The sequence below is a fragment of the Hemiscyllium ocellatum genome, chromosome 12 (genome assembly GCF_020745735.1).
Source record: "Hemiscyllium ocellatum isolate sHemOce1 chromosome 12, sHemOce1.pat.X.cur, whole genome shotgun sequence".
NCBI classification, from domain to species: Eukaryota; Metazoa; Chordata; class Chondrichthyes; order Orectolobiformes; family Hemiscylliidae; genus Hemiscyllium; species Hemiscyllium ocellatum.
The window spans coordinates 63,220,760-63,234,518 of record NC_083412.1 but is presented as its reverse complement, the minus strand read 5'-3'; the positions used below and the strand labels follow the sequence as shown (position 1 = coordinate 63,234,518).

The following is a 13,759-nucleotide window of genomic DNA, read 5'->3' as shown; positions in this document are numbered from 1 at the left end:
CTCTTGATGAGCTGAGCATGTGCAGTATTCAGATCTAAGCAGGGACGACAAAACTGAACAACAATATTTTTCTAAAAGTAAGTTTGCTTTTGTTTCCAGCCTTATATTAACTTTTGTTGCACTTTTCTGTTGTAAAAACTTATGGATATGTGTACTGCATATTAAATTAATCATTCAGCAAAAGCATTCAATGATCATTGAATATTATTAGAGCAAGTAGATCTTGTGATCCAGAAAACACTACTTGATATTTAATAGTGTACAAAATCCTTGTCAAGTAAAATCTTCATGCTGGTGCAACTATATTTGAAAAATACAAAGATTTTAATGGTATTTCTCATTTTATAAAATGCCCTTTTTTGAATAAATACTAATAACATTTTTAGTTGCATTTCTAATGAATTCAACAGGACATAAAGGAGTAACATATTTACTGATTTTCTTAACACTTACAAAAGTTTAATTTTAAGATGATTTAAGAAGAATGAAACCATATAGGTCAGTTCGTGTCTCATAGATTAAAACTTTTTTTACTGCAGTGTCTTGTGTGATGGAATAAATCTATAAGAATTTCAAATAGCCCTTCAAATATGTTTAGAGAGACTGACAAGAAGTGATTAAAATGTTGCGTTTAACAAATAAACTGAAATCCTGCATGATTCTTGGAGTTTGATTAAAACCAAAATGGCCTTGCTTTCAACACTGAAGAAAGAAATTTAGTATATTACTGAAAATTATCAGTATTGAATAGTCTCACTGACCACAAGCAGTGTGTACCATAAAACCAGTAAATGCTGGAAGTACTTAGTCAGTCTGACAGTATTTGTGGACAGAGACACAGTTAACATGTCAGGCTGATGACCTTTTCAAGGTTATCAATCTGAATAATTAAACTTGGTTTCACTCTCCATGAGCTAAGCATTTCCAGTTTTTTTTATTTGTGTCTCACATTTCTGTCATCAGCAGCATTTTGCGGCAGCATTACAAGCTAGATGTTTTGATTATCTCTGTGCGATTTGAAATGCCAGCCTGGGGATTTCTTCAGGAGCACAATTGGGAAAACTTCACAATACCCTGCCAATATGAGCATAAATTGTACTAAATTATTATTAAATTAAATTCCTAATATTATTAGTATACTCTGAACATATTTCAATGCCACTAATTGGAAGCTTGTCAATTTTGGGTGACAGAAATATTTTCCTGCTGCAGGATTAAAATTTCTGTAGTGATTTGAAGGGAATTTAGGGTGAGGTTGCCTAGTTGGGATGTGTTTTCTCTTTTGGCATCCAAGCAACTGAGGCTGGGATACAGAGAAGTGCATCTCAGACCTCAACTCGTAAAACTGGAATTACGAATTTTACTTTCCTGTAGATCATTAACAATGTATTTACGGCCTACGTGAGTATATGAGTAGAAGAAGGACTGTCTCAGTTTCTCGTTTCTGGTCTGTATATTGGCAGATGGATGCTGTGTGCCTTTTGTACTGCCTGAGCAGCCTGTCTATTCTCCAGCAGAAGAATAGTGGAGGTTAAAGAAAGACACTACAATCACAATGGGATTTCATCAGAAGTAAGGAACATAACTTGAGTAGGGTTGAAGATAGATGGTAATCAAGTGTCAGATGTTAGGGTTTTTGTGGTACAATAGTACTATCCTTATCTTGAGCCAGGAGGCTTGCATACAAGTCCCATCTGCTTCACAGGTGGGTAATAACATCATTGAACAGGTTGATTAGGAAAATATCAATAACTCATTTCCAAGAAGTCTCTCTCATCTGCTTTATTTGCCTGCATTTGAAGTACACCAGACCTCCCATGTCTCTGAATATAGCCTACATTAATAATAGTCTGAAGATACCTGATCTCATCTGATCTCAGAAGCTGATCACAATCAGGTTTCATTTGTAGTTAGATAGGAGACTGCTGTGAATACCAAGTAAAGCAGTCTTTATATAATCAAAGGCTCACGTGGTCCAGTGGTAGTGTCCTTACCCCTGAGCCAGGAGGCCAGGATTCAAATTCCACCTGCTCCAGAGGTGTGTACTCACATCTCTGAAAATGTTGATTAAGAAATATCTGCAGTGGAAGTGTCTCTACCTCTGGGTCAGAAGGTCCAGGACCTTCCTCCCTCGGAAGTATACATTAACCTTTCTCATCCAGAGGATATACGATCATAAATTCTTTTCAGATGTGAATTATTTTATGAGATTTTAAGTGTTTAATTTTAGGTTTAATTTATCTTCTGACATCCCTTCTGCCTCTTTGTATCACTCTTTCAATGCAACTCTTTATTGCTCTGTTATTCATTTATTCCAATTCATCACATTTCAGTCCTTCCACTGTTTATTTCTCAATCCACAAATTTCCTTGGTGAAGGTGACTCACTGTTTGTTCCATTGTTCATCCTGATCCTTCATGTCTTTCTTCCTTTATTGCATTGCATTGTTTGTAGAAAAACTGTGTTAAATTCTAAAAATGCTGGAAGCAGCCTGTGGGATGGGCCTTTCCATCAAAATGTATTATTTTTACTTATTTTTCTTTTCTTAATTACTTTTCTCTTTGACTTGTATCTTTCCTTACAATATCATTTTAACACATACTCTCATGCTTTATTATTTCCACATGACCTAACCTTGCTCATTTTCTCCCTCTCATTAATAATTTGCATCATACCCATTCTCCCTTTCATTAATAACTTGCATCCATAGTCATTTTATCATGGTCTCTCTTTTGTCTTCCTCATAATCTTGCTTTCTTATTCTTCTATGCTGTCTAATTTTCTGTCTCTATTCACATAAATTCTTCTTATTCTAATTTATTTTCATGGTGATTCCCCCTTTCTCTTTGTTTCTCTTCATTCTTTATTTCTAGCACCTTCGTACTCTTTGTTGCAATTCTTGCTGTTTCTTTAATTTCATATTCTCTCAGTCTTTCTTTCCACATTCCTACTATTTATTATTCCTTGTTTTCTTTAGATTAGATTTCCTACAGAATTGAAACAGGCCCTTTGGCCCAACTGACCCTCCGAACAGTAACCCACCCAGATCCATTCCCCTACTCGATACTTAGCTCACTAGCTAATGCACCTGACTAATACACCTAACTTTGTGGCCAATTTATCATGGCCAATTAACCTAACCAGCACATCTTTGGATTTTCATTTTCATGCTCTTCTGATTCTGTCTCATTCTTTTCCTCCTCCTCTTTCATTCTATTTTTGTTCTTATAGTTTTTCTCTTGCTCTCATTTTCCTTTCCATTTGTATTTATCATTATTTAAACTTTACTCTTTTAAACTTGGTTAATTTTATTTTCTTTCATTCAATTTCTTTCGTTCTTGTTCCCTGATCATTAACCTCAATATTAACTTCCCATGACAAATGGGAGGGAGTTGGAGGTGGAGGATATATAATCAAATGTGCAAAAAAAAGTCCTTACTGCGTCTTTTATTGACAACAGGTAGCTACTGTAAATATATTTTCTTAGCTGGGAATCTGGTGTGTGAGGTCATGGTCACAGAAGAAGAGTTGATTATTTTGCACTGCAGTGAAATGAAAATTCTTCACTCAAATCGATATGCATCTTTGGAATTCTGTATTGTTGATGCTCAGTTAATGAGCATATTCAAAACAGGAATTTATTTTTAAGTACTAAGGTCATTATGAATAATAAGGATTGTGCAGGGAGGTGGACTTGAGATGGAGTATCAACCTCAATCTTGTTGTATGGCAGAGCTGGTTCAAAGAGTAATGTATCCTACTCTAGTTTCTAATTTCTATGTTCCTTTTCTTTAAAGGCAAATGCAATTCATCCCAGATTGTCAGTATGCAATTTGTATTCACTATAGGAACATAAAACCAAATCCAATCTAATCAGGTGAGATATACCTTTCCTCTTTTACAAATTTCACAGTTCCTTTCAGACAAATGAAATCCCTGAATCTAAATTAATGTCTATCAAAAATTGCTCAAATTCAGTAGTCATTAGCTGTATTATGAGGATAGAATTTCACAAATTGACACACCCCATTGTTGGTGTTAATGTTGAGTCAAATTACCAGAAAAATATTGTGATACATAGAATTGGATCTACTACTCATACTTGACCTCTGGGTGATTGATACTGAAGTTTGAATGAATATAAATGAAAAATGCAATTCCTTACACTTCATCCCATCACACAAATTACAATTTGTTTCTATTCATTCACAGTGCACCTAATTCCATTTACTGAGATCACTGCATGATGTTCTGCGTATGTTATAAAGCATACCTCATTCAACTGATGCTCGATAAGCTGGATTTTTTTAAAAAATTGAAACTTATTGGACATAAAATTTCTTAATTGATATGTAATGTAATTGTTTTTATTCTTTCAGTGGGGAAGAACGAAGATTAGTCAAAATGGTAAGAATTTGAAGATGAACTTCAAGTCACTGTCAGTAACATGCAGTACTAAGCTCTTAGTTCATAGTTAATGCAGATTTATCTTCAGATAGAAATTAATATTTGAATTTTCCAATACCTGCCCAAATCACTGTAGTTGTTATTGACCTTATCATTAAAGTATAACCTTGATCCCTCACTTTATTTTTCTCTCTTCTCCTGTTTTGAGCACCTCACCTTATTGCAGCCTTCATGGCTCTCTTTGAAAATTCTCATTCTTTACAGTGAGCTCAGAGTTTGTCACTGAAGTGGAATTCTGAGCTTACTTTTTCATTATTTAATGTTTCTTTTACTTTCCTAGGCAGGCATATCTTCTAGCATCAGAGATAATTGTCAAAGTACTGACAAGCCTGTGATAGTGTTATTAATATGTTGCCACCACAGAGACAAATAAATGGGTGATTGGAGAAAGATAAGTTCCTCTCCTGGTAGTCTCACTGCTATCATACAAACCTATGGATCATTATTTCAGGGTTGTGTTTTCTGACTTATGCAAAATTGTGAACTAGTAAGAGCAATTCATCATTTGGTTTTTCCACAGATCAGATGCTCTGAGGAATGCTAATGAGCTAAAAATTATTGGGCATAACTTAGTAGCATGAAAGGGTATAATGACTGCATGTGTAGGTGAGTGTGGTAGGTTGGGTGTTGCACACATCCTAAATTTAAGGGATATAAAAGGGACCTGAGAGATTCCTACTACCGAGTCACTTCAATGTCTTTGGTATCTGTTCATTGAAAAACATTAAAAGATTTATAAAGCTCCATTTAATTAAAAATATGTTAAATGACATACAAGGTTTCTATGATATTTATTCTGTTCTAGCAAGTTTGGAATGCATCTGACCTCACTCTGCTTGTAATATCTCCTATGTCTCAAAGTTTAACGCGGATCATTTGAAACTTTTTGGCCTCCATGATTGTTTATCATCTGAAAGAATTGATACATCTGCCCTGTGTCAAATTTAAAATTTACCTTTCTTGCCATGAACTACGATGTCTGCACACTAGAATTTGTCTTGGTGCTTTGAAAATTCAATGTGCCTGAACTACATTGCCTAAGAATAATTCATCCTGGTACTCAGTGTCCTCCAATATCTAGGCACTTGAAACTTCTGTGGTCCGTTTTCCCTCTTTCTGTGCTGCCAATGCAACTCTGTACTGGTATTAGCAATCATGACCCTCTGATACTGGCTAGGCCTGGATTTTCCTAATGTGGTCTCTCAATCATACTCTATAGTTCACACACTTTCTACTGGACAACCTTCTGAGTGCTTGTTTCTTCCCAATTCCAATAAAAACGCTTAAACTGATTGTAGTGTTTTACTTGGGTTAGCTGATTAATTTCCTTGTTGCTCACCCCATTTTTAGTTGTGGGATTTTTCCTGTTCTTTTCAATATTTCTGTGGGTTAATTCTTTTTGTGGTCCAGTGACTAAGTGAACACGTGGTTTGATCTTAATGTCCATTGCTTATTGCAATTTGACTCTAATGAGCTTCGTTTCAGGTTTCTCCTCCACCTCTATGTTTGGCTCACTGGGCTGGCATCATTCACCTGCAACACTGTGCTATCTTTGGGTATCAGTTCAGACGCCTCTTACCTCTTGCCTTGGAGGTAAAGCCACTGTTCAACACCATGCAGTATGATCAGGTCTATACTACAAGAAGTGAAACTTATAGATTTTATTAAACATAACAGATGGTAAGAGAGGACAAATCTGGAGTCTTACAGACTCAGGTTCCAATTCCAAATGATCTTGCATCACTCTGACTTATGCATACCCTCAGTGGCTCTTCTAAGAGTAAAACCATAGTTAATTCTTTATTCCATATTATATAGATATGAATTCATAATTCTAGTCTGATTTTGAGCATGTACAAAATATACAACACACACCCTACAGTAATATGCAAGTGCATCAAGTAAACCAATGCAATTAAAGCAGGATGTTTTTGCTTCTATAGATCAGGAATAGAAATACGACTTCTCGACTGCACAAACACTGTGAAAAATGTTATGATCGGCACTGCAAAAAGACTTTTGAACCTTCTGTTTCCTGTTTGGTTATCAGTTGCTCTTCCAAGTGTGGTGCTGTCTTTCACCAGTGTAAAGAGGATGAACATACGCTACTATGTCCACAGGAACAAGTACCTTGCCTGAATTCAGCCTTTGGTTGTCCCTTCGTTATGGCACGCCAAAAACTTTCCAAGCATCTTTATGTTTGTCCTGCCAGCATTGTGTGTTGCTCAATGCAATGGAACCGCTGGCCAGCTAATGAAGATGACATTGCACTAAATAAAAATGCTGTCAAAGATTCCTTGAATCCTGAAGACTTAGACTTCAGCACTGCAATGACAGATCAGAGGATTCTTTTCAATTCAGTGAAGTTGGCTGAACTATTCCCTGAGATGGCTGAACCTGTTGATGAAAATAAGTTAAATTTGAATGAGGAAGGGGCAGTGGGAGAACAACAAGTCAATTCTGCAACTTTAGATGGGAATTTCAATGAAGCAGGTAAAGTCTGTGCAGATGTGGCAGAAATGGCTGAACCTACTCCAGAAGAACAAAAGGCTATTGCAGAATCCAATGAACTCGAATATTTGTCTATGTATTCTACTTGGGAGCATATTTTCAGTAAGGATAAAGGTTGTGCCTCTGAAGAAAAAGCCACAAAAGCTGAAGCCAAACAAAAGAGTGAAAAGTCATTAGTTTGCGAAAGTAACAAAAGTCTACATGAAAATAAAATAAATATACCCCCAGATCCAGCTTTGTTAGCGTCAGTTGAAAAGACAGGTGAAGCTCCTTGGCAGGAAGGTGTTCTACAAAGGCTAGAAACTCAAATGGATAGAAAACACTTCAATATGTACTTGGTTCATCATGGCAGTATGCTTATTCGGTTTGGCCAGATGAGTGCATGTACACCCAAAGAAAGAGACTTTGTTTATGGGAAACTGGAGGCTCAGACTGTTAGAACTGTCAACACTTTTAAAGTTCCTACCAGTTATCGTGCCAAGCGTGGACATGTTGGAGAAACATTGTCAAGTAAGGTCAAAAAGGAGAACAAAGCTGTGGACACTTCTGACCTGGACACAGAGGATCATTATAATGATGAAGTTACTATTTCATTACTTACTTATTTGGAAAAAGTTTTAAAAGGCCACATTATATCAGAAAGAAAAGTCACTGATGGGCTGACCATTGATTTTGCAACTCAGACATATTCTTTCCCCTCCTCTCCTTTTAGCCATGATATAACTTTGGCTGATGTAGCAGCACACAAAGAATCTTGTCTATATCTGCAACTCCAGATGGAGTGTATCACAAAACGATACAACAATGCCTTTACATTTATGTGCCACCATTTCTTCAGGAGAGATGAGTTCTCATCACATTTCAGGAATGTGCATGCTGATATTCAGTCAGGCCTGAATGGCTGGATGCTACAGAGATGTCCTCTTGCTTATCTTGGCTGTTCCTACTCACAACTGAGATTTTGCCCTTCCAGTCAGAAGGCTAAAGTGATCTACAATCAACATCAAAGTACGTTTGCAGTCAAACCAGACATTCCTGCAGTTCTGTGTCAGCACAGTCACAGGGATCCAAAAATATGGAAAAGTAGGAAAAGTGGGCTCAGCTTGAGCAGTCTTCCATATGAGATACTGAGGTACATTGCAAGCTTCTTGGACAGCTATAGCCTAGCACAACTGTCCCAAGTATCTGTACTGATGAATGCAATCTCTTCCACTTTACTGCAAGAGCATGGCATGGTCTTTCTTGTCTGGGAAAAGAAGAGTTACTCACATGGAAGGTTCTCTTGGCGAGCTCGAAAACGGGCAAGTATATTTCTTCGTCTTGTTCATTTAAAAATTTTTAAAGAAAAGTTTAAAATGTTCCATGGCTTCTTTCCGGCTTCTGTGATATTTAAATTGATGCCAGCAATTTATGTAATTAAACTTAATTCAGTGAAAAGTGAATAGAAACATGGAGAGTAGTGGGAGCTTTTAAGAATTCCAACAGTGGTGATAATATTTTAAAAACCATTTTTTTCCATTAGTGGGAATTATGATGACTAAAAGGAACAGTTAAGCTTGAGAAATGAATGTCATCCATTTCACTGGCCTCAATTAATTAAGCACAATGAGTTTACAACCGGTCTGTCACATTATGGCAGCTTGTTCTGCAACCTTTCCATGTTAATGCCTTATCCCTTGATCAGCTCACTTATCAAACACATCCTGTCTCCTAATCTTGTTCACATACATAGCACCAGTGTGCTTAATAAACAGTCTAAGGCTTCCGTAATCACACTTGAATGTCATGAACAGCATTCCTTTTTAGCTATTGGAGACAAAAAATATATTTTATTTTTGCCATAAGTTACTATTCAAAATAGTAAATAATAATGCAAAATAGCATTTTTAATTTTGAATGAAGTCAATTTTAATTAAATTATCACAGTGATTTTTAACAGTATATTATTTCTACAGAATTATTACTGACCAGTTTTAGTTTACTGTGCTGTCAATTCGCAAACCCAAAGCAAAATTGACAACCAACTCAAAGCTAATACACACAGTCTGTCTATTTTTTATTTAAATTTGCAAATATATACAGAACAGCAGATGCTTCCTTCAAGAGTTTATGGCTCTGTGCTGCTATGCGAGAACATATTGGAAAGACAGCCTTTATCTATGCTCAACAGTAGTTAGTCCAGAGATTTCTTCTCTGTTTGAACATGGTGGGGTCTTGGTTAGTAGCTAGATTAGTTTGTTTTTCAGAGATTAGATTACTACAATGTGGAAACAGGCCCTTCGGCCCAACAAGTCCACACTGACCCACCGAAGCGCAACCCACCCATACCCCTACATTTACCCCTTACCTAAAACTACGGGCAATTTAGCATGGCCAATTCACCTGACCCGCACATCTTTAGACTATGGGAGGAAACCGGAGCACCTGGAGGAAACCCACGCAGACACGGGGAGAACGTACAAACTCCGCACAGTCAGTCGCCTGAGTCGGGAATTGAACCCGGGTCTCAGGCGCTGTGAGGCAGCAGTGCTAACCACTGTGCCACCGTGCCGCCCAGAGGGCAGGAAATAAACAAAGGTCAAAAAAATTCAACTTCCATAGCTGAGGAAGAAGTGTGACACGGATTGTTGTGAAATTTTTGCGGGTATCTTCCAAACAACCACTGGAAAATTTGTGAAAACACCAGGAAAATGGCATAAATGGCCATTTAAACTGATTTCCACAATTTCCAAGAAACTTCTCCTGAGTTATGAAAGCAGATCAAGGAATTCACACAGGAAATCTACCTCATGAAGAAGTCTTCCCTATCTGAAACTTAAGGTGGGATATTGAAGTGATAGAAATAGTACCACACAGCTTCACAAATTTGTTATAAAAAATGCAGGTATGAAGAAATGTCACTTGCAAGAATACCAATACTTTAGTGTTGAAGCTTAGTAGAATGTTACAGTAGACAAGAAATTTCTAAATATTAGCATTTGCTACTTTATTGTATGGCATGTATTTGCAAAACAATATCCCAGATCTCTAGGCTGGTGTTAATCATGTAGCCTTTCCTTATTTTTCCTAATTTTTCAAGCACTTAGGGGTTTTTACAATCATAAATGCAACATACCCAGCAATACTGTGACATTATATGATGTCATGGCAAATCATTTTATTTGCGGGCTACATTGCTGATAACTTTGAGAGGTTTATTCCACTTGTGCTTCCCTATGTGTCCTACATAGTCTCAAAATTCAGCACAAATATATAATGGTGTTCTCAATACCTCACAGCGTTAATGAAATTACCAAAAGTGCTCATAAGCTAAAATGCCATGAAAATAAATATTATGGTTAACAAGAAAGTAAATTAGCCTTCAACAACAAAAACCTGACAATTTGGGGATTCCACCACTAAAGCAATATGTTGACCTTCAGTTCGCTCAGTTCTATCAATGCCAGTTTAAAAATAACTATCCCTGATTGCACTGTTGCTTACTCTGAGAATAGCAACTCATGTGGCATTCAAATATTTCAGTCTGCTGACCACATACATTTTCTCAGCTTTTTTATTTATGCCAATTGATAACAAAGCAGGAACAACTTGACTGATAATACATTGAACCATTTCAATATGGATAATTTGCATTGGAAGGGTTCACGTATTAGAAGGAGCTATGAGCAATTTATTCTGGCCATGATTCAGGCATTTTAAATGTTAAGAATAAAGATGCTGGGCCCCAACGACAATGAATAGCATTTTATTAGGAACCTGTATTTTGAAGCATGATATTGATTAGGGCATCAGGACCCATCATTATTCGAGAGAAAATTGGAGAAGTGCAATGAAATGAAGAAATCCAGTTGCTATCCAACTTAACTGCTTCCCCACAACCTGCTCAACACTGCTGATAATTTCAACTTTGAAATATGTTGGTGCTTACTCACAAGGTACTAAGTAAACGCTTTAGAAATTTTAGGGCTTGTGAATTCAAGTGTGTAAATTCTGCAGTATTTCAACTGTTTCATTGTTACTTTTAATGAAGCTATGTATTGATATTTTGACTGCCTTTTTAAAAAATTGGATTGAGGTTCAAAAACTACCATGTGGGATTTGGTCTGATGTCAATGATCAGTACAGGTCTTTGGTTTATTATTTCAGTAACGCAATTATTATATCCCTCACTATTTTGTATTTGTCAAATTAAAGTATATACCCATAGTAAGGTTAGTGTTTCTGATACTATTATTGACCATCCTTTTTGAGTTCCAGTCATTCCTTCAAGCTCTCGACAGTACAATTGTGGCTGCACCTTTGATGAGGAGTTTTCTTTCTTTCGAAGATATGAAAAACAATTAGTTAACTGCTAGCAGTGGGTTTGCTTGAACGTGTGAAAACAGTCTTGTTTTTGATTCAATTACAATGTGTTCCTCCAGGATACCATGAGTATCTTAACTCGAAGCACAAACTGCAGCAAAATATTTCAGGAATTCATGGTATTAATTTTCGTCATGTAATCACATTTGTCTCATAGTGGGGAAGTGGTAATCTTGCCAGGAGACTGTTAACTTTTACTGCAACATGATTTTTATGATAGTGGGGAAAGTGGTATGCTGCAAACTAATTGCACAAGCTCTAGTCTTTCACTCAAGTCTAATATTCAGCCCATATAAATTTATGCTAGCATTAGTGCAACTTGTTTTGACTATATGCCAATGCTAAACCTTGAGGGTAGGGTTTCTGCTGCAGACCCAATTGAAAATTGAAGTTAAAATAGTACTTGTTAAGTCAAGCTTATTTTTTCTATAAAAATCATTTGCATTATCACAAGTTGAAGAAAAATCTCTATGTAGTGCTTCCTTGACATAAACATTGTAATATAACATTGGGGAGGAGTCAGTCTTGACAAATCTCGATAAATATAATAGTTTGTCTTCTCAAAAACATCTTTGAAATAGTTAAGACTGATAATGTGGTGCTATTTTATTAAGAAAGCTGGAAAGGCTTTATCACCAAAAATGAGCACTTTTAATAAAGGAATCCAGTCCTCAATAAAACCAAAAGAACTGTGGATGCTGGCAATCAGAAACAAACACAGAAATTTCCAGAAAAACTCAGCAAACCTGGCATCATCTGTGTAGAGAAAGCAGAATTAACTTTTTGGGTCCAGTGACCCTTCTTCAGAACTGCATTAAGTTGAGTTCTGAAGAAGGGTCACAGGACCTGAATCATTAATTCTGCTTTCTCTCCACAGATGCTGCAAGACCTGCTGAGGTTTTCCAGAAATTTCTGTTTTTGTTCAGCCCTCAACTTATGCGCAATAAGATTTGAAATCACTGTAAATGACTTAATAGAAAATCATACTGACCCACTTGCCAGTCCATCTAAGAAAATCAGCAGAATTTTCCCGAGTAGACTCAGTGGTTTTATGAGATCAGTGGGATCTGATTTGGGTGAATTGAATCTTGAATTAGTATAAATGGTCATGGAAAATGTAAGCATGAGTAACTTTGAGTGTTTTTTAAGATCACTGTTAAATTCCCTGATCTATTGAGATTCTTTAACCAATTCTGTCTGCATGGTTTGTGCTGAGATAGCAGAAGCAAGTGAGAACTGAAACTTGTGGGCTGTATCTTAGTTAAATGGAATGGGACCCCCCTCCTCTAGGGAATCCCATTTAGTTTTGTGCTCATTTCAAATGTAAAACTTCCATTAATTTTGCACAGAGGTCAAGGAAAAGAAATCCACTTCAAATTATGTGAAAAAAGTCCAATTAGTTTGCACCCCTTTAACTCATACAATTTGCTTTTGTAAGTTGAACCTTATACCCAAGGAGCATTGGTAAATCTGAATTAGTAAGATTCTGACCCTTTCCTTTTATTACAGAGGTGGCAGTTCAGCTCTGTCTTCTCTACTGTCGACAGTTGGAGGTTTAATGATAACCCCAGTATCGCAGAACATCTGAAAACCTGTCCATACTATGTGACAGAGAGTAAATCAAAGCCTGTCGCTCTCATCAGTATATGCAAGTCTCCAGAATTGAAACAAGAGAAAAAGACCCTTGTTACAATGTTTAGTAAGAAGAAAAACACAAATAGATTTTCCAACCTGATTGTATGAAGTTTTGATGTTTTAATCCTGATTTATTTCAACTGTTTTATTCAATGCTCTTAATAAATAAGTACAAAGCATACAGCTTACACTTAGGGTGGTAAGGTCTTTGTATTTTAATTGTATTAAGATGCACTAATCTTTTTGAGTTGTGTTTTATTTGCCAAATAAGTTGAAGAGAGGAATGATAATTTTGTAGCAGGACACTATTTGACTGAAGGCTACAGCTCACATTTGTGTCACAAGGGAGGATGGAAGAAATGTTTAAACCAAGACTTACATATGATAAGCATGTAACGTAATTGTAGGAATAAATAGGACATGGTAATAATCTACTTACATCAGGAATTTCTTTTTAAGGTCAGAATCTGATTATGATCAGATAATTTAATGTGAGAATGAAGTTTATTATTAACATTAACACAGAACATGGAATGCAGTGGTAATGTCCAAAGGCTCAATGTGCTGCTGACAGATGTTCAAACCTTATCACAGCAGCTAGTGGAATTTAAATTCAATGAATAACATCTTAAAATAAAAGCTAGTCTCAGGATTGGTAACCATGAAATCATCATCAATTGTTGTAAAAACCCATTCAGTTCTCTAATGTCATTAAGGGAAGAAAATCTGCTGTCTTTACCCAGTCTGGCCTGCATTTGACACTAGATCTACAGGAATGTGGTTG

At 36.4% G+C, this 13,759-nt stretch overlaps 1 protein-coding gene across 1 annotated transcript; it reads left to right on the top strand.

Annotated features, from left to right (window-relative positions):
* The first annotated feature begins 3 nt into the window (after positions 1-3).
* LOC132820589 (F-box only protein 40) lies at positions 4-13,083 on the top strand. Its single transcript, XM_060832793.1, has 5 exons — positions 4-77; positions 3,798-3,877; positions 4,380-4,407; positions 6,411-8,279; positions 12,850-13,083. Exons 3-5 carry the CDS (start codon positions 4,405-4,407, stop codon positions 13,081-13,083), a joined length of 2,106 nt encoding a protein of 701 aa, XP_060688776.1. The 5' UTR covers positions 4-77; positions 3,798-3,877; positions 4,380-4,404.
* The last annotated feature ends 676 nt before the right edge of the window (positions 13,084-13,759 follow it).